General features: G+C 50.3%; 1 protein-coding gene across 5 annotated transcripts in view; it reads right to left on the bottom strand.

Moving 5' to 3' along the window:
* The window catches only part of LOC118230603 (1-phosphatidylinositol 4,5-bisphosphate phosphodiesterase beta-1-like), a 112370-nt gene that overhangs the window by 46189 nt on the left and 42621 nt on the right, over window positions 1-23560 (bottom strand). For all 5 annotated transcript variants that reach the window (XR_004765887.1, XM_035423747.1, XM_035423745.1 and 2 more), the window contains exons 4-5: window positions 4436-4576; window positions 1958-2037 (exon numbers count right to left, since the gene is read on the bottom strand). Coding sequence is in view for 4 of the 5 variants with exons in the window: in XM_035423747.1 (XP_035279638.1) it covers window positions 1958-2037; window positions 4436-4576 (221 nt within the window). In the remaining variant the exon portion in view is untranslated. The remainder of the gene's footprint in view (window positions 1-1957; window positions 2038-4435; window positions 4577-23560) is intronic.

Raw genomic sequence — 23560 nt, 5'->3', positions numbered from 1 at the left:
AGAGGTAAGGTAGCGGCCAGAGGGCACGCATCACTGAGCGCGCTCCGTAGGAACACACTGCTGTTTACTCTAAACCCTGACATACTGTCTGCAGATGTGCAGGGAGCTCAGTGTGTGTGTGTGTGTGTGTGTGTGTGCGAGTGTGTGTGTGTGCGTGTGTGTGTTTGTGTATGGAAAGTATGTGTGTGCGTGTGCGTGCTTGCGTGTTCACACGTGTGTATGGAAAGTGTGTGTGTTTGTGTATGGAAAGTATGTGTGTGCATATGCGTGCTTGCGTGTGTTTTGTGTGTGAGTATGTGTGTGTGTTTGTGTGAGAGTGTGTGCGTGTGTGTGTGTTTATATGGAAAGTGTGTGTGTGTGTGTGTGTGTGTGAGAGAGAGACATCAGAACAGTTGGACGTTGGAGAGCTGAACCAAACTATCGTACCTGAAACAGTTCCAGGGTCTCTTGAGCAAAATGGAAAGAACACTTTCCCCTTGTTTACATGGTCTTTTGTTTATAGTCCCATAGCTCATAAAATACATATTCTAGGCTTTCAGATTAAACAAACTATGTCTGATTTACATGTGCTTGGTAATATGATCACTGAAACTTATTACATATTCACACTGCACAACATGAATCTCTGCTACAGGCCCACAGTAAGAGCTCGCTCAGCCTCCATGTTTGTGTTCGTTTACTGAGCTGGCCTCTCGGCTCTCACTCCCTTATAAAGGAGATTCCTGTTTAAATAAAGATGAATGTTAAATCATGCGCTGGTGTGTTAAATGGACAGGGCACTGAGGCCCATAGCAGATGCCGGATAAAGATGTAAAGCCTTGATTATTTTATTGACTCACAGTTTGTCATTTTAGAGGCTGTAAGATTTAAAAAAAGAAGGTCAACATGTACTGGAACCCCTGAACTGCAAAGTAGGGTCAGTCACAGAGTGACTCAGTCAGGGTTGGGTCAGTCAGTAAGAGTGGCTCTGTCAGGGGTTGGGTCAGTCAGTAAGAGTGGCTCAGTCAGTGGTTGGGTCAGTCAGTAACAGTGACTCAGTCAGGGGTTGGGTCAGTCAGTAAGAGCAGCTCAGTCAGGGGTTGGGTCAGTCAGTAAGAGTGGCTCAGTCAACGGTTGGGTCAGTCAGTAAGAGCAGCTCAGTCAGGGGTTGGGTCAGTCAGTAAGAGCAGCTCAGTCAGGGGTTGGGTCAGTCAGTAACAGTGGCTCAGTCAGGGGTTGGGTCAGTCAGTAAGAGCAGCTCAGTCAGGGGTTGGGTCAGTCAATAAGTGCAGCTCAGTCAGGAGTTTGGGTGAGTTAACCAGTGTGACTCAGTGAGGAATTTGGGTCTATCACAGAGTGTCTCAGGGGTTGGGTCAGTCAGTACGAGTGGCTCAGTCAGGGGTTGGGTCAGTCAGTAACAGTGACTCAGCCAGGGGTTGGGTCAGTCAGTAAGAGCAGCTCAGTCAGGGGTTGGGTCAGTCAGTAAGAGTGGCTCAGTCAGGGGTTGGGTCAGTCAGTAAGAGTGGCTCAGTCAGGGGTTGGGTCAGTCAGTAAGAGCAGCTCAGTCAGGGGTTGGGTCAGTCAGTAAATACAGCTCAGTCAGGGGTTGGGTCAGTCAGTAAGAGTGACTCAGTCAGGGGTTGGGTCAGTCAGTAAGAGTGACTCAGTCAGGGGTTGGGTCAGTCAGTAAGAGTGACTCAGTCAGGAGTTGGGTCAGTCAGTAAGAGTGGCTCAGTCAGGGGTTGGGTCAGTCAGTAAGAGCAGCTCAGTCAGGGGTTGGGTCAGTCAGTAAGAGTGGCTCAGTCAGGGGTTGGTCCAGTCAGTAACAGTGGCTCAGTCAGGGGTTGGGTCAGTCAGTAACAGTGACTCAGTGAGGAATTTGGGTCTATCACAGAGTGTCTCAGGGGTTGGGTCAGTAAGAGCAGCTCAGTCAGGGGTTGGGTCAGTCAGTAAGAGCAGCTCAGTCAGGAATACTCACGCTTTCTCCAAACAGGCTTCTCTGGACATGTTCTGAGCCAGCAGGTTAGATGCCAGGCTAAACAGCTCCTCAGCCCATTCCTGCAGAGGGGTACACACACACACACACACACACACGCGCACACACACACACACACACACACACACACACACACACACACACACACATATACACATATACACACACACACACGCACGCACGCACATACACACACACACACACACACACACACACACACATACACACACACACACAGAGTTTGACGGCAGCTCCGGGAACCCTGAAGAAGACTTCTGGGCAGCGCGACCACAGGCGCTGTTGGGCCAGAGTCCACACTAGAGCGATCGAGCGTCAGACTCCGGGAAACAGAGCGAGCAGCAGCCAGCTCCATCCTCACACAGAGCAGCAGCCAGCTCCATCCTCACACAGAGCAGCGGCCAGCTCCATCCTCACACAGAGCAGCAGCCAGCTCCATCCTCACACAGAGCAGCGGCCAGCTCCATCCTCACACAGAGCAGCAGCCAGCTCCATCCTCACACAGAGCAGCGGCCAGCTCCATCCTCACACAGAGCAGCAGCCAGCTCCATCCTCACACAGAGCAGCAGCCAGCTCCATCCTCACACAGAGCAGCGGACAGCGACCGGACAGCCCTCAGGAGGGCGAGGAGATGCAGCTCAGCGGGCGCGACCGTTTGGGCACGCACCTCCGCTGTTTGAGTTTGGCCCTGAGGGGCCAGTAACGTGTCATACGCTGCTGTGCTCACCTGGAGCAGACAGGAGTCAGGTGTCTGGCACCTGCGGAGCGGCGCTGTTCTGCTTCACAAACACACGCAGAAGCACACACTCCGCCATCTTTAAGCCGTCGTATCAAATGTAAAGTAAATCATACAGAGCCAGAGTTTGACCACTGGCCCCCAGAACCCCACTGGGTAAAAGGGTGGGGGGGTCATTAAATATTAGAAGCGGTTAGATACGGCACCCCCCTCCCCTCCCCAGAAACCTGTGTAATTCAGAGTAATCAGTAAATGCACGCAGCACGTGTGAGATCTGTGTGCAGCGCTGGGTGCTTCGCTGTGCTAAGCTAAGCTGCAGTGTGAGATCTGTGTGCAGCGCTGGGCGCTTCGCTGTGCTAAGCTATGCTGCGGTGTGAGATCTGTGTGCAGCGCTGGGTGCTTCGCTGTGCTAAGCTAAGCTGCGGTGTGAGATCTGTGTGCAGCGCTGGGCGCTACGCTGTGCTAAGCTATGCTGCGGTGTGAGATCTGTGTGTAGCGCTGGGTGCTTCGCTGTGCTAAGCTAAGCTGCGGTGTGAGATCTGTGTGCAGCGCTGGGCGCTACGCTGTGCTAAGCTATGCTGCGGTGTGAGATCTGTGTGTAGCGCTGGGTGCTTCGCTGTGCTAAGCTATGCTGCGGTGTGAGATCTGTGTGCAGCGCTGGGCGCTTCGCTACGCTAAGCTATGCTGCGGTGTGAGATCTGTGTGTAGCGCTGGGCACTTCGCTGTGCTAAGCTATGCTGCGGTGTGAGATCTGTGTGCAGCGCTGGGCGCTACGCTGTGCTAAGCTATGCTGCGGTGTGAGATCTGTGTGTAGCGCTGGGTGCTTCGCTGTGCTAAGCTAAGCTGCGGTGTGAGATCTGTGTGCAGCGCTGGGCGCTACGCTGTGCTAAGCTATGCTGCGGTGTGAGATCTGTGTGTAGCGCTGGGTGCTTCGCTGTGCTAAGCTATGCTGCGGTGTGAGATCTGTGAGTAGAGCTGGGCGCTTCGCTACGCTAAGCTATGCTGCGGTGTGAGATCTGTGTGCAGCGCTGGGTGCTTCGCTGTGCTAAGCTATGCTGCAGTGTGAGATCTGTGTGTAGCGCTGGGCGCTACGCTGCGCCGAGCTAAGCTGCGTTTTCCCTTTAAAAGCGACCTTTCCCAGGCCGGGGCTGCAGGGCTTGGTCTCCCCTCTGTGTTAATGAGTGACTCGCGTTTCTGTGGCCCTCCGGCGCGACTCGTCTCTGGAATAACCTCTCAGCAGCGCTCCTGCTCGCCCCTACGAGGAGACCCGCTCCGGCTGAGCGGCTTTCTGTGCCCGCAGCATCCAGAAAGAGCTCAAGATTACTCCTCTCCTCTCAACGCTGTGTGCAGTAATAACTCCACACGAAACTAAGCAAACATGCATTTGGCCTCGTAATACCCACACTGAACGCCACTAGCACAAGCGTAGTCTGCCAGCGAATATGAACTCGTCTAATATACATTTCATAGGAATATCTGTGTTGTTCAAGGAACAAACGAACCCTGAAAGTTTAAAAACATAACATTTGTGTAATAAGTACATTTTACAAACAAAAACCGAACAGATTAATCATATACTGCTGGCTAGGGGTACGATGTTATGTTTATAAAGGGTAGCACCCCAGTAACAAGTGTTTATAGGCATTTTTTCTTACTTTGTTTCTTTAAGAGTGTAGCGTAGCAGGGGAACAGGTGAGTGCACGTACCTTTGCCACATCCTCCTGGAAGGCCATGAAGTTCAGGTAGGTGATGTTGACCATGTCTGGACCGCTCACCACGGTCAGCTGCCGGTTCTCTATCTTCCCAACCAGGTTACCCACGTCCAGCAGCTCACGCAGCTTGGCCTCCTGGGAAATGGAGTAAAAGCCTTACATGAAGACTACAGCTCTCTCACACACACAAAAAAACTGGATTTCTGTCTTCTCTCCTCAGCTCCTAACAGGACACACTTGAGCTGAACATATTTTTTTTACACCAATTTGTGTCCTTTAAGCACCAATTAAAAGCGCTGAATGGCTTGTAATTGCGTAATTTGGGCTTTCTGATTGCTAATTAGAAACTCCAGATTCCTAATTAACGTCCCAGAATGACTCAGACTAGAGGCTCGAGGAGGACACAGCACTCCCTCGAAACGATCGGGACCCCTGACGCTCACTCTGAGCCACGCGCTCTTCTCTGATCCCTTATTGAACACCGCCAATGGGGAGAAGCAGAGCATTGTGGGATTGATCTCCCTCCACCTCCTGACTGACTAAGCTAGATTCAGCTGCTAAATCAATACAGACATCGCAAGCCGACATCTCCACAGGGTAATCTTCTCTCAGTCCTCTAGCACGAAAAGTGTGTTTTCGGGAGCGTGACTATGCTGCTAATATAATGAATCAGTGGGTTTATCTCTTGACTTATTTTACTATTATTTGCCAGTTAAAACAAATGTTAAATCAATTGATTCAGGTCCTATGCCATTTAACTGACCCTGCTGCTGGGCATTAAGTCCCACTTTAAATCAGTGAGCCTCTTCACAACCCTGCAGGAAGGAATCACACATTTTTACCATCATGTCCTTGTGCTCGTGACTTTAGAACTCCGGGGAAAAAAAAAACATTTTATCAGGCAGATGCTTGTCTTGGTACTTTAAAAAAAAAGACAACAAAGATAAATTTCTAACAGCAGCATGTATATGCAAGTCCAGTGAGTCCAGAGCAAACGCGTTCGCTTCACACAGGTGGACACGCCTGCTGCAGGGATGTAGCAACAGTTCACCTGTAGGATCTGAACCTGGAAGCCCCAGCTCAACCTGTCCAGCGTGCTGACCCTGGGGCTACTCCTGCCACCCCCCTAAAACCATCACAAAACGAAGATTCCGTTTCATACAAACCTACCCTGAAAAACGTACGGTTTAGCTGATTATTATTAGACCTTGCAGGTTCCGGGTTGCGGTTACCATTAGCCCTCTGTGACCGGGGACAAGAGTTGCGGGACGGAACTGGCCTTATCTGGTGGGGTTACAGCAATATCCCCCATCTCATCTGACGCGAATCGCGCGGCGTCCTTACACAGAATGACGAACAACATGCTCACCGGGAGGCGTCGCGACTGTGCAGGCGAAGCATAATAACGACCGTTTTTTTACGGTTTAAGTGTGTGTGCTGCATGCAAAACAGGTCTGCCGGCGTAATTAACGAAGCCAAAATGCCGCGCGAGGATTCCGCGCCGAAAGCAAATTGGATCCCGGTCGTTTTCCCTGTCGGATGAAAAGCCGCGCTGCTGTGTCTGCGGCTGTGGAACGCTGATAACTAGATGGCCAGCATCACATATCTTCGTCAAGATATACTGTCGACTTAACTGACGCCCGGAATCAATAAAAACGTTCATTCTTTTTGCTTAATAATAAACGCAAGTTCTAGTTTCGTTTTTTCTTTAAAAAAAAATCAGGTTCGGCACTTAACTTGCCAAACTTTTCGTAAAGGGGAAAAACAAAATGTGGACATTAAATTCAAAGTTCAGGACAAATAGTAGACTTCAGAGCCGAGTCATCCCATACACTTCGACTTAATTTATGTGACTGTGTTCAATCTAACGGTAAAGCGCGCTGTCCTTAAATTAAGCACTAAATTCATACATTATGCAAATATTTGATATACACATGTAACGTCTTTTGTTTTTTTAAGTAACGTGAGATTTTTGGTGGCCGCAGCAGTAGACAGGATAATTGGTTGCGTAAGACGCAAAAGAAATCCCTTAAATTGTTTACTAAACCTTAGCCTTTACGCCTTAACGTGAGCCGCAAAAAAAACGGCGCATCCCATAATTTCAGCCGCATAAAAATGTTTATACAGCGCTGATCCCTTCCTGTGATGAGTGAATAACATTAGACGTGATGTCCGGGACTGAGTGTCTCGTGCAGTCGATATGCGACGTAATGAACCAAAGACTCGCTCTTTATTAGTTTACGCAGGATTCTCCCGTACGGCCACACTGCAGCGACTTCAGCCATCAATACGTCCTGCCAGACAGAGACGTCAAATACGCTTTCAGCTCTGTGGACAGAAAGACGGCACATGCAAATTGTCGTCAATTATGTTAGAGTCAGACTGCCAGAAAATCCTTTTCTGAACACCCGGTCTGCTAATGAAATACACGGCTAAACAAATAAATTACATGCACAAATAAATACAAACTAGCAACCCCCCTGTCCTTGGACAGGCCTATCATTTCAGCTGTCTTCTCCTAATGATGCTTCATTATGCAAATGTGTCCGAAGGCATCTTTAGAAACATGTCCGTCTTCAAAAAACCACATGTGAACTGCGCTTCAGCTACTCCAGAAACGGAACACGTCAAACGAATAGAAGAGCCCAAGCGCCTCCTAATGAAACGAGTAGCCCGTTATCCAGCTCTAATCGGGCGCAGCGTGATTATAAAGCCAAATTGAGCTGTGGGCTCACGGGGGATTATGTGACATCACCCCCAAAGGCGCGGGGATTCGCTAAGGACAACATTTGCTTTGGGCCACGCGGAGAAGCACAGGCGCTTATTCTGTGAAGGCTCCGCACGAGATGAGCAGCGAGAGCGCGAGAACCCCGTTTATAGCGCAGGTCTGTCACCTGTTGCAGGTTCGAGCAGAGCACTTAAACCGAACACCCGACTATGTACGTTAATAAAGAACGCTGTATAATTGCACTGGATAAAAGTGTCTATTAAATGTGAAATGTAACTCCAGTGTTCTCATAACACTGCCATAAACAGAAGAACACCTGCCCCCGGAACTGCTGTTAAAACAAGCTTGACAGTTTTCGCGCACTTCAGTTTTTTTCTGTTGGCCTTTTTTTGACAGCATGACGGATTGTCTAGACCAGAAGATCACCGGCGAGGGCAGACCTGCTCACTCATGACAATGTTTCATTACTCGGTATTCAGATTTCTGCACTTAACTTGCCATATTGTATGAAGGCCATTTATCCTGAAACCGGATTAAATGCCTATTAAGTGCAAAAACGTGATTGTTTATCACAACCCAGGGGTATCCAGACAGAAATTCCACACAGACACAGAGCAGTAGGCTAATATTTCACATTTCATATTTTTATGAGTTTCAAATCCCCAGGGACCGAGGCAACGATGATTTCCATACGCAAATGAAAGACTCATTTATTTGACAGCTCATTTGACTGACATATAATTTCACACAAACACTGACAGAATTAATAACCTCACAGCTGTTATCTCCTGGGGGATGAATAGCGGGGGGGGGGGGGGGGGGGGGGGGGGGGGGGGGGGGGGGGGGGGGGGGGTAGGGGGGGGGGGAGCAGGATCCAGCAGGCCCACCCACCTGTATGAAAATCACTCACGCGCAGAAAATTACTGCATTACTAATACACATCATGCAGAGAAATGGACGTTGAGGGTACACATTTATAAGCCCATTTACACTTACAAGCTCTGCAAGCTCATCTGATTAAGAAAGTGAAATAGCCAAAGAAGGCAGTAGGGTATGGAAAGCCAACAGTGCCAAAAAGTAGCAGACGAATGAGAAAACGGCACGTCCTTAGACGAACAGAATGAACGTGCCACCAAGCTGATTTTTGATGGGTTAAAATCTGACTTGTTCATTGTTGACATGCTAAAATATGATGTGTTGAGGTGATTAAGATGTAGCTTATGTTAAGGGATTTAACACTATCTCATGAATACAACAGAACGCAACAACACGCTCAGGAAATGTCAAAGCGGTGACACATGACTTGATGTAATCTAGGAATCTACACAGAATTCCTGGATTGCTATTGGCTGAGGTTCTCTTAAGCGTGCTGAGACGAGCGGTAAAGTCGCACTGACACCATATTTTACAGACGTTTTGGCATCGATGGCTATGCGTAAGACGGAGACTTAGGTGAGAGAGAATGCTGAATATTCACAGGTATTTATAAACATGCTGTCCATAGATACAGGCAGGGGCCTGCATGACCTTGACATTTGACCTTTAATTTGAAGAGCTGACAGGATCCAGGGCACAGTGTGCAGGAAGACAGAGAGCAGTGGGCCTGTGAGGTTTCATTCCATCCCATAATTACCCGCCCCGGAGGCGGAGACCGAAAAATAAAGTATCAGGGGTCTTTGTGACCTTCACATGTGACACAGTGACCTGAAAACTGAGGAAAAACATGTCTGACAGATTCAATGGAAATGTAGGACAGGAGATCCTTGCTCTTAGATTCCCTGGATTGGGCGGGCCATGCAGAGCTTTTGATTGGCTGGTTTGGGCGGGCCATACAGAGCTTCCCAGGCAAGGTTAGGAGTGTTCGCCTAACTGCAGGAGTTGGAGAGGAAAATTGCTTCAATTCAATTGCTGCAGTTACAAGCGATAGAACACTGATCAGCCAACTGTAGTTACCATGGGAACTACACTAAGAAATGGAACACCCGTCAGCTCAACACAGCTGACTGTAGTTACCAGAGGAACCGGAGCAAGCGATGGAACGCCGGTCAGTTCAATTCAGCCTACAAGAGTAACCATGGAAACCGTAACAAGCGATGGAATGCTGGAGGACTCAGTACAGCAGACAGCTGAGACGCATCCTGAGACGCAGCCTGAGACGCGGGTATTAATCCTGATGATTTAGTGGGGCGGGCAGGCGAGCAGGGCTTCAGACAGGCGCTTCAGCCCTTATCCTGGAGGCATCACCGCCGACGCTCCAGACGCAGAACCGATGAGATAAACCAGCGCAGGCGTGACCGACGTCACCCACGCAGATCATTTACAAAACACCTGTCAGCGCCCGTCGATATTACACTGCCGTTAGCAGCAAGCGTCAACACAGCAAACCGCGGACACGCCGGTGACACCCAGGAAACCATTAGAGGGATCATTAGAGAGCGCAGCACATGCGCCTGGCCCGCTGCACACCACTGGACTCCATTTGCTTTTCTGACAGGAGAGCAGCCAGCCCCTCCTCCTCATGTGCGCTTCTTTCAGTTTATTCAGACGGGGGAAAGCAGATGCTAGGAGTGCACTCAGTGTGAAGTGCTGGGAGTAGTGATATTGGTGTTCAGAGCACACAGTGTTAGGTGTAGGGAGCAGTAATGTTGGTGTTAAGACTGTGCAGTGTTGGGAGCAGTAATGTTGGTGTTAAGAGCACACGGTGTTTGGGTTGGTAATGTTGGTGTTCAGACTGTGCGGTGTTGGGAGCAGCCGGCTGTGCGGGTTACGCCGCTCTCTCCATAAATCAAAGCCAGCGACGGCTCTGTCGGCAGTAAGTGCAAAAGGCAATCAGTCACTCATGTAGGCCACTTACACAACGGCCTGAAAGGGCAGGATTTTATTGGACAGCATCACTGCGGGGGGCGGGGTCGAGGGCCCATCCGCCCGTAATGAAGCCCTGTTCGGTCTTAACGAGCAGCGATTTAAAATATCCAATTACCCGGCTTAATAACCCGACAGGAACACGGCCACCGTATCTCTATTCACACGCACATCTCTCTCTGTGAGGAGCTCAAACGCATCCTAACTGCTGCGCTGCAGACATTTCCGCTGATCGCTTTCGCGGGTCCGAGGAAACGGGCTGCAGCATTCGGACTGCTCTCCCGGTCCGTCTAAACTAATTAAAACACTAAACAACGCAAACAAGTTTTCAGCTTGTCAGCAAGGCCAGGGCTGGTATGCTTACTGGGCTAAAACTGTCCTCCATATTGAAATGAATCTGGCTGAGAAATATGCGTTCAATATCCTAAACCTGGCTCAGCCTATGAGAACATTAGAGCGAAAGCAATATGCAGGACACCACTTTGTTTTCCCGGCCTTATTACTTGTTGTCCTCACATGCAATGGATTGTGGGGTTTCTGTTCTGTCACATCGCTGGCATCAGGAAGTTGTGATTTACTATAGAGCGCACTGTCAGTCCCATAATCCCTCTGTTCTTAGGAGCGTGTGCGTGGGGGGGGGGGGGCGTGATACTGCGATCCAGAGCTCAGGGACGCAAGCCCACCCTAATCCCAAATGCCCCCGAAATCTCGCCATATAACTGTCTAGCGCTGTCACAGAGCATCTCCCACAATGCACCGCTCTCACCTCACTTTTGACCTTGCACCTGTCTTGGCGTGTTTGTGAAGCGCCTGGGGGCACAGTCACTGTGTGTGAAACTGGCAGCACCCTTCAGCACACGCCGAGCAGCCTCCATCTTAGCGCCCTCCCTCGCCACATCGCTCGGCCCCTCTGGAGCGTGTCCTTCTCAGCGGCGGGCGCTGGTGGGCGGTCTGGGTGAAAGGGCGCAGGGAACGCGTCCCGCGTCTGACACACTGACCAGCTGTTTGTACCGGGAGGTGCTGTGAGAGGCCAGTCCGCTACGCTGCAGTTAGCGCTACAGCACAGGAAGCAGCTCATTCCTTTAATAAATACATGACCCATCACACACATACACATATACGCACAGACATACACACACACAGACACACACATATAGTGCACACACACTCCTACACAAGCACACACGCACAGAGCTCATGCACACATACACACACACACACACGCACACACACACTCACTCTCTCACACACACACACACACTCACACACACACACACCCCAGTCTCAGTGTGAACGTGTCTGAAAGGGTCATTGAGAGGACACGGTGGGTGTCTGCATTTTCCGGGTGGAGGGCATGAGCGCTCGATATTCAACATGTCCACCCATGCCCTGAATTCATACTGCTCTTCTAAGCACCGCTGATGCCCAGGATACCCCCCCCCACCCCCCCCAAAGGGACCAGCGATATGGAGAACTGGTGAAGAATTCTCACATTAAAGGAGGTCAGTCAGTGCTAAGCATTCATTATTTAACGGGTGCTGTGGCACAGGCCCGTTGGGGGCTTTTCGCTCTGCTTGTGCGCAGAGAACAGAACCCCGCCTTCCCCTGCCTTCCCCCGCCCTCCTGCATTCCACACGGGTCACAGCCGCCCAAAGCGCAGCTGGCTAACGGGACGTCAGCCGTGTTCCGGTTAAACTCGGCCAGCCCGTCCAGGCTTTTCCCAAAGCCAGCATGTCTGCTCACTGCCCCCGCGCCGCCTTGAATCCCAGTCAGCATCGCCCCGAGACTGGAGTAAAGCCGTATTAAGCTGCGATATGTAAAAGGGAACAGGCTGTTTAACGTGCAGCGGCGGCCATCTTTACACGTGATTTGGGTCCTGAATGCTGTCGATATGCGTGCGATATGCACAGCGGGGCTGTGTGTGTGATATGGGGGAGGGTGGGGGTGATGATGTCACTATGACAGCTAGGTTAGGGCACGAACTGTGCGTGTCCGCGAGAGGAACTGCTGGACTGCGGAGGGAGGAGAAGCAGCTGCTTGCCATCACTTTCCCGAGGACAGAAGGAGTTCCTACGCTCTGCACAAACACGCGAAACCGGGAGGAAACAGGGATGAACTTTTTCTGTTTCATAAGCAGCTCTGCGGCGCCCAGAGGAAACGAAGCGACAGCAAAGCGACTCATCACCCGTCCACCTGGAATTCATTCAGCTTCTCAGCAGCTTCTCAGCAGCGTGTCACCCTGCTCAACTGATATCACACTTCTGACTCATTCACATATTTTTTAAAAGGTCAACAAATCAACGTTTACCCAACTATAAAGGCTATTTTTTAACTGAGCTATTCTAATGAGGCAGATTTTGGGAATGTCGTGTTTTGTTTATTCTTTGGCTTGGATTCAATCAACGTTTGTCCTCAGCTATGTTAGTGTTTGTTCTTTTTTCACTAAAACACTTTGTACATTTCCAGCAGCCTGCGATATCTAACTGCGTCTGCACAGAAATAAAAATGAGCAAGTGCGTTATGTCGATCGGATCCTGGTGGTCTGAGTTTTTCATGAGGCCTTTTTGGCAGTGTTGCCATGGCCACTGAGAGTTCAGCACTGTTAGCATAGAGCGGGAATGCGCGGTCAGAGATGCCACACGCCATAAAATACCGAGCACACTGTCACCGGCGCTACAGAGCAGCGAGGCCCTATTTCTGCCCCTCTGTGTTTGGCGGGGGGGGGGGTGGGGATGTGCCGGTGGGGTGCCGGGGCAGGGGGGGGTGACGCGGCTGGGGCGGTGCCCTCCGGTCTCCAGGACGGGAATCGGGGTGGGGACGGGGCCTTTGTTCCTCTCCCTGACGCACGGGAGGTGCAGGGGGCTGAGGGAAAAGAGCTGACGTCGGCGTTGTTTGGTTTCTGTTCCTGTAAAAGCGGCCCGGGAGTTTTTCCTGGAGGTCGCCCAAAAACTCTGATCCACCGGAGTCGTAATTCCAAACCTCCGGCGAGGGCCTGCTTACAGTCACGGCAGGCCGGCCCGGACCCGCCGCCCCGGACAAGCAGCGCCGCAGACTTTACTTCCTGTCTGGACCCGCGCCAGCGGCCCGCGGCGGCGATGAGCTGCCCTGCGGCTCCACAATGCCAACGACACCACAGGGAGGAGCTCTGAGTGCGTTAGTGATAGCGATAGCGTCACAGGGCAGAGAGCAGGGTGTGCGTTAGCGTTAGCGTCATAGGGCAGAGAGCAGGGTGTGCGTTAGCGTTAGCGTCATAGGGCAGAGAGCAGGGTGTGCGTTAGCGTCACAGGGCAGAGAGCAGGGTGTGCGTTAGCGTTAGCGTCATAGGGCAGAGAGCAGGGTGTGCGTTAGCGTTAGCGTCATAGGGCAGAGAGCAGGGTGTGCGTTAGCGATAGCGTCACAGGGCAGAGAGCAGGGTGCGTATGTTAGCGTTATAGGGAAGGAATAGTGTATATGTTCGCGTTAGCCTTAAAAACGGTATAATGGTGCAGCTTCTTGCTTTTCCACCAGACTCTTCCTCATCGCTCCTCAAACCAAACACACATCTTCACCAAAGGAAGGCTATAAAGAGGGAGGGAAAGGAAAAGAGAAAGGGGGGGGAGACAGTGAGAAAGAGAACCGCTGGTGATGATCCAGAGCAGCAGGCCGAGGGGGGAGCTGTGCGCTTGTTTATGATCGTTATTGTAAAAGGTTTCTCCGGAGGGGAGAGGGGATGGAAACAGGGAGCATCTGTGGGCGAGGAAGACTCTGAGCGCCGAAGGCACTGGCATACTCTCCACCCCTCCGTCTCGCCGCTCGCCAAAAACAGGGCAGACGCCAGCGAGTCCGGCCGGCCCTGAAGCCGACTGGCTACTGAAACGCTGCCCTTAAAGACTCTTTAAAATCAGGCCCGTCGGCTGATCTTCTGAACACCGGCAGATGCAAATTTTTGGCATCATAAAAAAAAACCCTGGCTCCAAAATTTAGCCAATTTTGAATTTTATACAAAAAAATATAAAACGTACTTCATCCTTTGTGTACTACCAATGTTTTGTGGCTTATAGAAATGATAAACTAATAGGATTTTCTAAACCCTTTAAGTTGTGAGATCACAAATATGTGATTAGAATGTTCTTAACTCAACATTCTAATGCTGATGTCACAATCACTGCTGGTGACTGACAGTAGTGGAGTTCTAGAACACTGACTTAGAATTTTGAAGAAAAAAAAACATTCCAAAAAACCTACTCTTCAAAGGGTTTAAAAAAAACGCCATATATGTAAAATACTATAATTTAATGTCACAGTGTAATAATGAACCAGTTATTAAAATGTGAGTTTTTTTCCCCCGGCGCTGATGAGATTGTGGCCCGGGTCCCTGTGACCTGGTGTGGAGGTGACAGCTCCGCAGTGAGGCTGCGTTCGGCGCCGCTGACTGAGGCCTTTGAAGACGACTGAGTAAAGCGCCAGGTAATTAGCCCTGCTGGAGCGCTATCTAATCGCACAGCCGCCAGACACCCACACATGGGGGGCGGGCGAGGGGGGGGGCCTCAAACAGACACCCACACATGGGGGGCGGGCAAGGGGGGGGGCCTCAAACAGACACCCACGCTGGGGGGGCGGGCGAGGGGGGAGCCTCAAACAGACACCCACGCTGGGGGGGCAGGCAAAGGGGGGGCAGCCTCAAACACACACAGCGCCGCTTCCCAAAAGCCGCGGTCGTTAACCTTTAAGGGCAGACGTCCCGGTGTGGGGGCACTATCCTGTGTGCACAGCGTGTGCGAACACAGGGACATTAACACAGACCCCAGTCCTGACAGCAGCGTGTCTGTGTGTGTGTGTGTGTGTGTGTGTCTGTGTGTGTCTGTGTGTGTCTGTGTGTGTGTGTGTGTGTGTGTGTGTGTGTGTGTGTGCGTCTGTGTGTGTGTGTGTGTGTGTGTGTCTGTGTGTGTGTGTGTGTGTGTGTGTGTGTGTGTGTGCGTCTGTGTGTGTGTGTGTGTGTGTGTGTGTGTCTGTGTGTGTGTGTGTATGTGTGTCTGTGTGTGTGTGTGTGTGTCTGTATGTGTGTGTGTGTGTGTGTGTCTGTGTCTGTGTGTGTGTCTGTGTGTGTGTCTGTGTGTGTGTGTGTGCGTCTGTATGTGTGTGTGTGTTACACATCTGAACATCTCTCTCTCTCACTGAGGCTGACGCGTTTGGCTCACAGACCCACACACGCTCTTCCCCCGCTGGCTGAAGGTGGTCCAGCCCTGCGTCTGTACCCCGTTCTCCCTGGGGTGTCACGCACTCGACCCTCAGCCCGCTGCATGTTCACTGTGTGCAGGATGCATTTAGGTGATCCTATTTTTAAACCAGTCACTTCATTCCACAGCTGAGCACCAGAGAGCAAAGGGCTTAAATGCTCAGGCATCACGTTTGCATTGGATCCACATTGTACACGCTGTAAAAAACGTTCTGAATACTCAATATAAGGCAACGTGCTTTACTGAGTTTTTCAGTTTTGAGCTTAACTTTGCTAGAAAAACATATAACTCAATTTTTTTTACTAACAATGAAATTTGAGTTTTCTAAACGAAACAACAAATAAATTGGACTTGGCATAAGGACTTAAAAATCTAAGTTATGCCCAAAACTTAAACAATTAATGAAATTGAGTATTTGAACTGCGTGTAGATCTGCATAACAACGTAGACTCCTATAACTTGAGTAGATTCTTACAGCAGGTGTAGACTAGTATAATGTACAGAATTTTCCCTTTATTCGCACATCATAGGAACAAATTTGCATCTCCATTTTAAAGTAACAGGTTAAAAACAACATACAACAATGAAACCGAAATGTTTCAGTTCCATCTCCTGTTGTGTGGCTCTTCAGGTGAATCAGCTCACTTCTGTATTTTTCAGGAGGTACTGAGTTCCCAGGAATAATATATCAGCACAGATCTACCGCATGACACAGACGAGGCGGTGTTAGAAACGAAAGCGTCGGATTTCAGCGCAGCTCGGCTCGATTCACGCGCTTAAAAACGTGTGAAATCCGGCGTGGCCCACGATGAAACGGAGCGTTCGCCTGGAGAGGCGAACGGTGTGTGCGTTTGGCAAAGGGCACGCACACACCGGCCCGCCCCCACGCACACACCGGCCCGCCCCCACGCACACACCGGCCCGCCCCCACGCACACACCAGCCCGCCCCGCCCCATATTCATCTCCTTTCACTGAAGTGAGCCCCCTAAAGAGCTGCACCACTGATTAACTCTGTTTAATATTTATTTACCAGAAAACGACGCGGACGGGAGAAACAGCGAGCATTTTAACCCTTCCCGCTCCAGGCTGGACGGCATCGGTGGGGCAGACGCAAGCTGAGCTCACATCCCCATTCACAACATTCACAACATTCACAACATTCACAACATTCACAACATTCACAAGCGGGAAACACTGCACTGCAGAAATGAGTCTGAGCTTCAGTCACACAGCAGGGATTTTTAAAAGCCCATCAGAGTTACAGATCTGAGGATTACCATGGTAATATCACAGGCACTGCCGAGAGTGTAATAACTCAGAGGTTATTGCTTGAGTGTCAGATCTTCTGTTTAAATAAGGAGCCCTCGAGGGGGATTTGGGCTATGCAGACTTTTCTAAAATGCACTTCTGAAAGAGAAGCTGGACACAGGGCCATTCTTACAGACCTTACAGAAGTCTGTTACTGCTGTCAGTTACTATTACTGATGTCTGTCACTACTGTCTGTTACTGCTTGTCTGTTACTTCTGTCTGATGCTGTCTGTTACCATTACTGATGTCTGTCACTACTGTGTGTTACTGCTTGTCTGTTACTGCTGTCTGTTACTTCTGTCTGATACTTCTGTCTGATGCTGTCTGTTACCATTACTGATGTCTGTCACTACTGTCTGTTACTGCTCTCTGTTACTGCTGTCTGATGCTGTCTGTTACTGTACCATGTAATGAATCTGTTCAAATTCAGTCTACCCAGGAGTCATGAATATTAGCATTCTGAAATTAAAATTCTGAAACGCAGCAGGGTTTCTGCCCTTGTCTGCATAATGAAGAGTAGCCATGCTTGAGCAGTCACAGGGTCCTATGGGGAGAGACTGCGCCGAAGAGAGAGAGAGAAAGAGAGAGAGAGAGAGAGAGCAGCAACCCTAAATTTCAAAGCTCCTGGTGAATTCAGCCTGCAAGCCTGTTTAGCGAATCACCATTTGAGAGCTGAAATGAAGACTGGACTGGATTAAAAGTGTGGAATCGCCCCAGAGGGCTGAAATGAAACAATCGCACAAGAGCAGATTTTTATTGGAAGTTGGCACCCTGATGTTTCTGATTCAATATAATTAAATCTAGAAGCAGCCCAGTCTTCAGCTAAACTGCTTTCTGCACTACTTTACTCCATTTTACAAAATACAAAAAGACAAACCGTGAGGAATCTCCAACAGCAGCAAACACACTGTGCTGGACAGCGCTGGGCTGCACTGGACTGCGCTGGACTGTGCTGGACTGTGCTGGACTGTGCTAGACTGTGCAGGACTGTGCTGGACTGCACTGGACTGTGCCAGACTGCGCTGGACTGCACTGGACTGTGCCAGACTGCGCTGGACTGTGCTGGACTGTGCCGGACTGCGCTGGACTGCACTGGACTGCGCCAGACTGCGCTGGACTGTGTCAGACTGCGCTGGACTGCGCTGGACTGTGCTGGACTGTGTTGGACTGTGTTGGACTGCGCTCTGTGTGAAACGCTGCAGTTCTGATCCCTTACTGCTCTCCCGGTGTGAGGAACTTACTTTACCCTGTTCCCTTACTGTACTGTACTGCCCTCCCGATGTGAGGAACTTACTTTACCCTGTTCCCTTACTGTACTGCCCTCCCGATGTGAGGAACTTACTTTACCCTGTTCCCTTACTGTACTGTACTGCCCTCCCGATGTGAGGAACTTACTTTACCCTGTTCCCTTACTGTACTGCCCTCCCGATGTGAGGAACTTACTTTACCCTGTTCCCTTACTGTACTGTACTGCCCTCCCGATGTGAGGAACTTACTTTACCCTGTTCCCTTACTGTACTGTACTGCCCTCCCGATGTGAGGAACTTACTTTACCCTGTTCCCTTACTGTACTGCCCTCCCGGTGTGAGGAACTTACTTTACCCTGTTCCCTTACTGTACTGCCCTCCCGGTGTGAGGAACTTACTTTACCCTGTTCCCTTACTGTACTGCCCTCCCGGTGTGAGGAACTTACTTTACCCTGTTCCCTTACTGTACTGCCCTCCCGGTGTGAGGAACTTACTTTACCCTGTTCCCTTACTGTACTGCCCTCCCGGTGTGAGGAACTTACTTTACCCTGTTCCCTTACTGTACTGCCCTCCCGGTGTGAGGAACTTACTTTACCCTGTTCCCTTACTGTACTGCCCTCCCGGTGTGAGGAACTTACTTTACCCTGTTCCCTTACTGTACTGCCCTCCCGGTGTGAGGAACTTACTTTACCCTGTTCCCTTACTGTACTGTACTGCCCTCCCGATGTGAGGAACTTACTTTACCCTGTTCCCTTACTGTACTGTACTGCCCTCCCGATGTGAGGAACTTACTTTACCCTGTTCCCTTACTGTACTGTACTGCCCTCCCGATGTGAGGAACTTACTTTACCCTGTTCCCTTACTGTACTGTACTGCCCTCCCGATGTGAGGAACTTACTTTACCCTGTTCCCTTACTGTACTGTACTGCCCTCCCGATGTGAGGAACTTACTTTACCCTGTTCCCTTACTGTACTGTACTGCCCTCCCGATGTGAGGAACTTACTTTACCCTGTCTCAGCAGGATACGGCGTCAAAATGTAAACCGCCACACGAGCAACTGCCAGGTGCATAAATAATAATAAAATGAAAATGAAAAGGAATATCGACTTGGATCAGGCAGGGGATCAATACCCCCGCCCTGAAATACACAGCCACACGCGCTCAGAGGATTCTGTACATTAATCTGCCACAAAATCCCATGAGTCACCACAAATAAATAACTAAATAAATAAATAAATAAGCAAATAAAATCCCAGCAAGCATTTCTGTGTGGTTTTCACTCCGCAGCTTGGCACAGACTGACGCTTTAATGCACTTACCCAAAGCAATTTGGCACAAAATATGCAATATTGCAACGTAATCTAGTTTTGAAACTTACCAATTTACTGCCCTGCATTATTGCATTAGACACAGCTGGAATAAACTTTAGCATAATCCTTGATGTACAAACCTATATAGTTTAACTGATAAAAATCACCTAATTAATTTTTTTTTTTTAACTGTCTCATATTTTTAAGATAAGCAGTGAAAACTCTGTTCCAAGAGTGCCTTCCCAGAATGCCGCTCTGATGTTCTGGAACAGCTCATCAATTATGTACATTTGGGGAAAACAGTTCTATTTAAAGATTTATTTTGGCTGGTTCATTGATTGATTTTTTTTGCCCAGTGAAAAGTTTGGGTGTTTTTATCTGTGGTACGGTGTTAAGAGCTCATCTGACAGTAATCGGCTGCTGAATAAAACATGCTAACGGTTAGTGGTGTGTGGTTAGGGTTAGGGTTAGTGATTAGGGTTAGCGGTGTGTGGTTAGGGTTAGGGTTAGGGTTAGCGGTGTTGTGATTAGGGTTAGGGGTGTGTGTTTAGGGTTAGGGTTAGCGGTGTGTGGTTAGGGTTAGCAGTTAGGGTTAGGGTTAGGGTTTGTGTGTGGTTAGGGTTAGTGGTGTGTGGTGTTCCTCCTGCTGAGAAGCATTTCTGTCTTAAGGACGCGCTGAATGAATAAGCATTCAAACTGCAGAGGTGCAGAGCTACCAGCGTTCGGCACGAGGGTGAATAAATAAAACAAATAAATATCCTTAAACGGGTTTTCAGCCCTATCTGTGTGTGGTTTGCTGATGTGCCTAGGGGTCCATAGAGCGTGATTCAAACACAGGTGTCAAGTGCGCACTACCAGCGTGTACATAAAACAAACGAGAGCCTCACGCTCTCCCTGTCTAACTGCGCTTTTCATTTTACCCATCATTCCACAGTACATTTCCCATCAGCGCGGGATGTTAGCCCGATAATCACCGCTGTCTATCTGAGTGAGCAGTTTAACTGGCAGCTCACCTCTCCAGATTACACACCGGCACGTCCAGCAGGTACAGACCTCATAACGCAGGTACAGACCTCATAACACAGGTACAGACCTCATAACGCAGGTACAGACCTCATAACACAGGTACAGACCTCATAACGCAGGTACAGACCTCATAACACAGGTACAGACCTCATAACGCAGGTACAGACCTCATAACACAGGTACAGACCTCATAACGCAGGTACAGACCTCATAACACAGGTACAGACCTCATAACTCAGGTACAGACCTCATAAGTCAGGTACAGACCTCATAACGCAGGTACAGACCTCATAACACAGGTATAGACCTCATAACACAGGTATAGACCTCATAACACAGGTACAGACCTTATAACTCAGGTACAGACCTCATAACTCAGGTACAGACCACGGCAATGTGGAGTTCCTTCACCACATTTGAATTATTTATTAAAAATACCAAACATGCAGCTTTGACTCTGTGCCCTCCAATCAGAACACACACCTGAACTGGGAGTGGCTTAATGAGAGCTGAGGCCACGCCTCCCCACCCCCACCCCACGTTTCAGACAGGCAATAAGGTCCTGAGAACAGGGAAGGGGAGTGGGAAAATCAAATCACTGGCAAGTAAAAAAAAAAAAATGAAACAAACCACTATCGGGTAATGAAGGTAACAGGGACCCTGGTCTGGGAGTGATTATTGGATAGCTGGTTGTCAGGGTGACAGATGGCGAAGGCGGTCCCGGTGGGGTTTCCTAAAGCCCGTGTGCTGGACGGCCATTACCCAGCGTGGGCTAATGGGACCTAAGCGCTGCTCTGCTCCTCCACGGCTCTGAGGGACAGGCGTGCACCCCTGGGCCTGTAAGGACCCTGAACCACCCAACCGCCCCCACCCCCTCCCCCCCGAACCCCCCCGACCGAACTGACCAACCCGACCCAGCCAACCCAACCCCCCACCCCCCGAACCCCCCCCGACCGAACTGACCTGAGCAACCCGACCCAGCCAACCCCCCCGACCGAAGTGACCTGACCAACCCGACCCAGCCAACCCAACCCCCCCCCCCCCCGAACCCCCCCCGACCAAACTGACCCGACCAACCCAACCCGACCGACCCAACCCAACCCGACCGACCCCCCCCACCCCACTAACCCAGCCGCCCCATGAATCCGCCTCTTCTAGTCCACATTTCAGCAGAGAAGAGGTCAATTCTGAAAAGGGCACGACCGTAGTCTGGTAACACCTGTAAGCCGTACAAACAAACAACCTAAACCCTTCACTGAAACCCCTCTCTCAACAAACACTCACACACTCCCAGAGCTCCCCACCCCCCAAAAAATCAATCATTTCTGTTTGTACTTGTTTTAAAAATGTATATTCAGAGCCCAACGGAAAACCAGTAGAATGATGTTTATATACGCTTCTCCAAACACACACACACACACACACTATTATATATAAATATAGAACATTAAATATATATTGTGTTGAAACACAGCAAGCATGGTCAGTGTCAGTCTGTATAACAGGTGCAGGGTAAAGGGAGCTGTAATGTGACCTCATCAGCCTTCATGGAACCTGAAGTTATGATTTCATTTCTGCGCTGCGCACACTCAGAAAGGAGGGGTAACAAAGAGAGGGAATGGCGGAGGAGTGCGGCTGTGTAAGAGGCTGCTTCGCCCCCCCCCCCCCCCCAGGCTCTCTGAGGGCGCTGGAGTGAGAAAATAATTGCTTTCTGCTGATAACAGACTTCATCACCCACTTTTATTCTTCTGTTGACACGTTTCCTCTGTCTGCTAAAAGAGCAGCTTCCCCTCCTCCCCGGTCTCTCATTCAGAACCGCTCAGAGCCACAGACGCGGCCTGCACACAGTCACAGTCAGTCACAGTCACAGTCGGGCACAGTCACAGTCACAGTCACAGTCAGGCACAGTCACAGTCACAGTCGGGCACAGTCACAGTCACTACAGTCACAGTCACAGTCACAGTCACTACAGTCACAGTCAGGCACAGTCACAGTCACAGTCGGGCACAGTCACAGTCAGGCGCAGTCACAGTCACAGTCACAGTCAGGCACAGTCACAGTCACAGTCGGGCACAGTCACAGTCACTACAGTCACAGTCACAGTCACAGTCACAGTCACTACAGTCACAGTCAGGCACAGTCACAGTCACAGTCGGGCACAGTCACAGTCAGGCGCAGTCACAGTCACAGTCACAGTCAGGCACAGTCACAGTCACTACAGTCACAGTCAGGCACAGTCAGGCACAGTCACAGTCAGGCACAGTCACAGTCACTACAGTCACAGTCAGTACCAGTCAGGCACAGTCACAGCCCAGGGGTTAACCAGCATTTGTCCTTAACAATAAATGCAAGTGCTAGTCTTTTTTTCTTCACAGTCGGAGTAATTTTCAGTGATTACTGAACTCACATAGGTGTGTTTGTAAAGGAAAACTCGGCAACTTGCTCTCATGTGTAAGATGATATTAAGGACGTGTCCTGACTAAATTTAATAAAAGACACTCTCAGGTAACTTCCTCCTGCACTGTCCAACCTTCCAAACCCGAGCCCAGGCCCTGGAGAGACACAGGCCCGGCTAGTGCTCCCTGTGTTTCACCACTTAATCCATCAATTAAACAGCTGGTTAACGAGCTAACTCCACCCAGGTGTGTTCCTGGGCACGCCGGCCGCTGAGCTCATGATATGAGGAGGTAAAGGAACATCTGTCTCAAATTTGTCGCTAACGTTCATACCTGCAGAGCAATGCTTCCAAACGCAGCCCTAATGTATGCGCTTGAGAGAGAGATGAAGAGATCTAGAGAGATCTGCGCCCCCCCAGTTTGGGGGTGCTGGGGTGCAGGCCCTGAAACAGGCCGGCCTGTAGGCTGCCCCACTGCCGTCGCAGAGCAAAGCCGCCGGCGTGCTTTCCACACTGGCCGGTTTCTGGGGCTGAAAACGGCGTCTAAAATGGCCGTGAGACACTGAAGGATGGATGGAAGAGGAACGAGAAAACAGAGTGAGGAAAGAGAGGCGTAAAAAAGGCTTTCAGCCCTTCATCACTCCTGGAAAAGAAGACAGAAGGTGGTGACCCCCCCCCCCCACCCCCACCGGCCCCCCCGTTAATTCCAGCTCTTCATCACCCGGGCCTTTGTGCAAGAGCACACTGTCTGGGAGCTCAGCTGTTTCCAGGCTCCAGCATCAGGCTCTCTCTCTCTCCCTCTCTCCCTCTCCCTCCCTCCCTCCCTCCCTCCCTCTCTCTCTCTCTCTCTCTCTCCCTCTCTCCCTCTCTCCCTCTCTCCCTCTCTCTCTCTCTCTCTCTCTCTCTCTCACATGCTCCCTCATTCTCTCCCCCTATTCTCTCTCTCATTCTCTCCCCCTGATTGGGCGAGCAGCGGTGGAATATGTCACATCCTGCAGACAGCCTCGCGCGACTGTTAGCGCGC

This window comes from Anguilla anguilla, chromosome 6 (genome assembly GCF_013347855.1).
Source record: "Anguilla anguilla isolate fAngAng1 chromosome 6, fAngAng1.pri, whole genome shotgun sequence".
Lineage (NCBI taxonomy): Eukaryota > Metazoa > Chordata > Actinopteri > Anguilliformes > Anguillidae > Anguilla > Anguilla anguilla.
The sequence above is the reverse complement of the archived record's forward strand: the minus strand, read 5'-3'. Positions and strand labels throughout refer to the sequence as shown.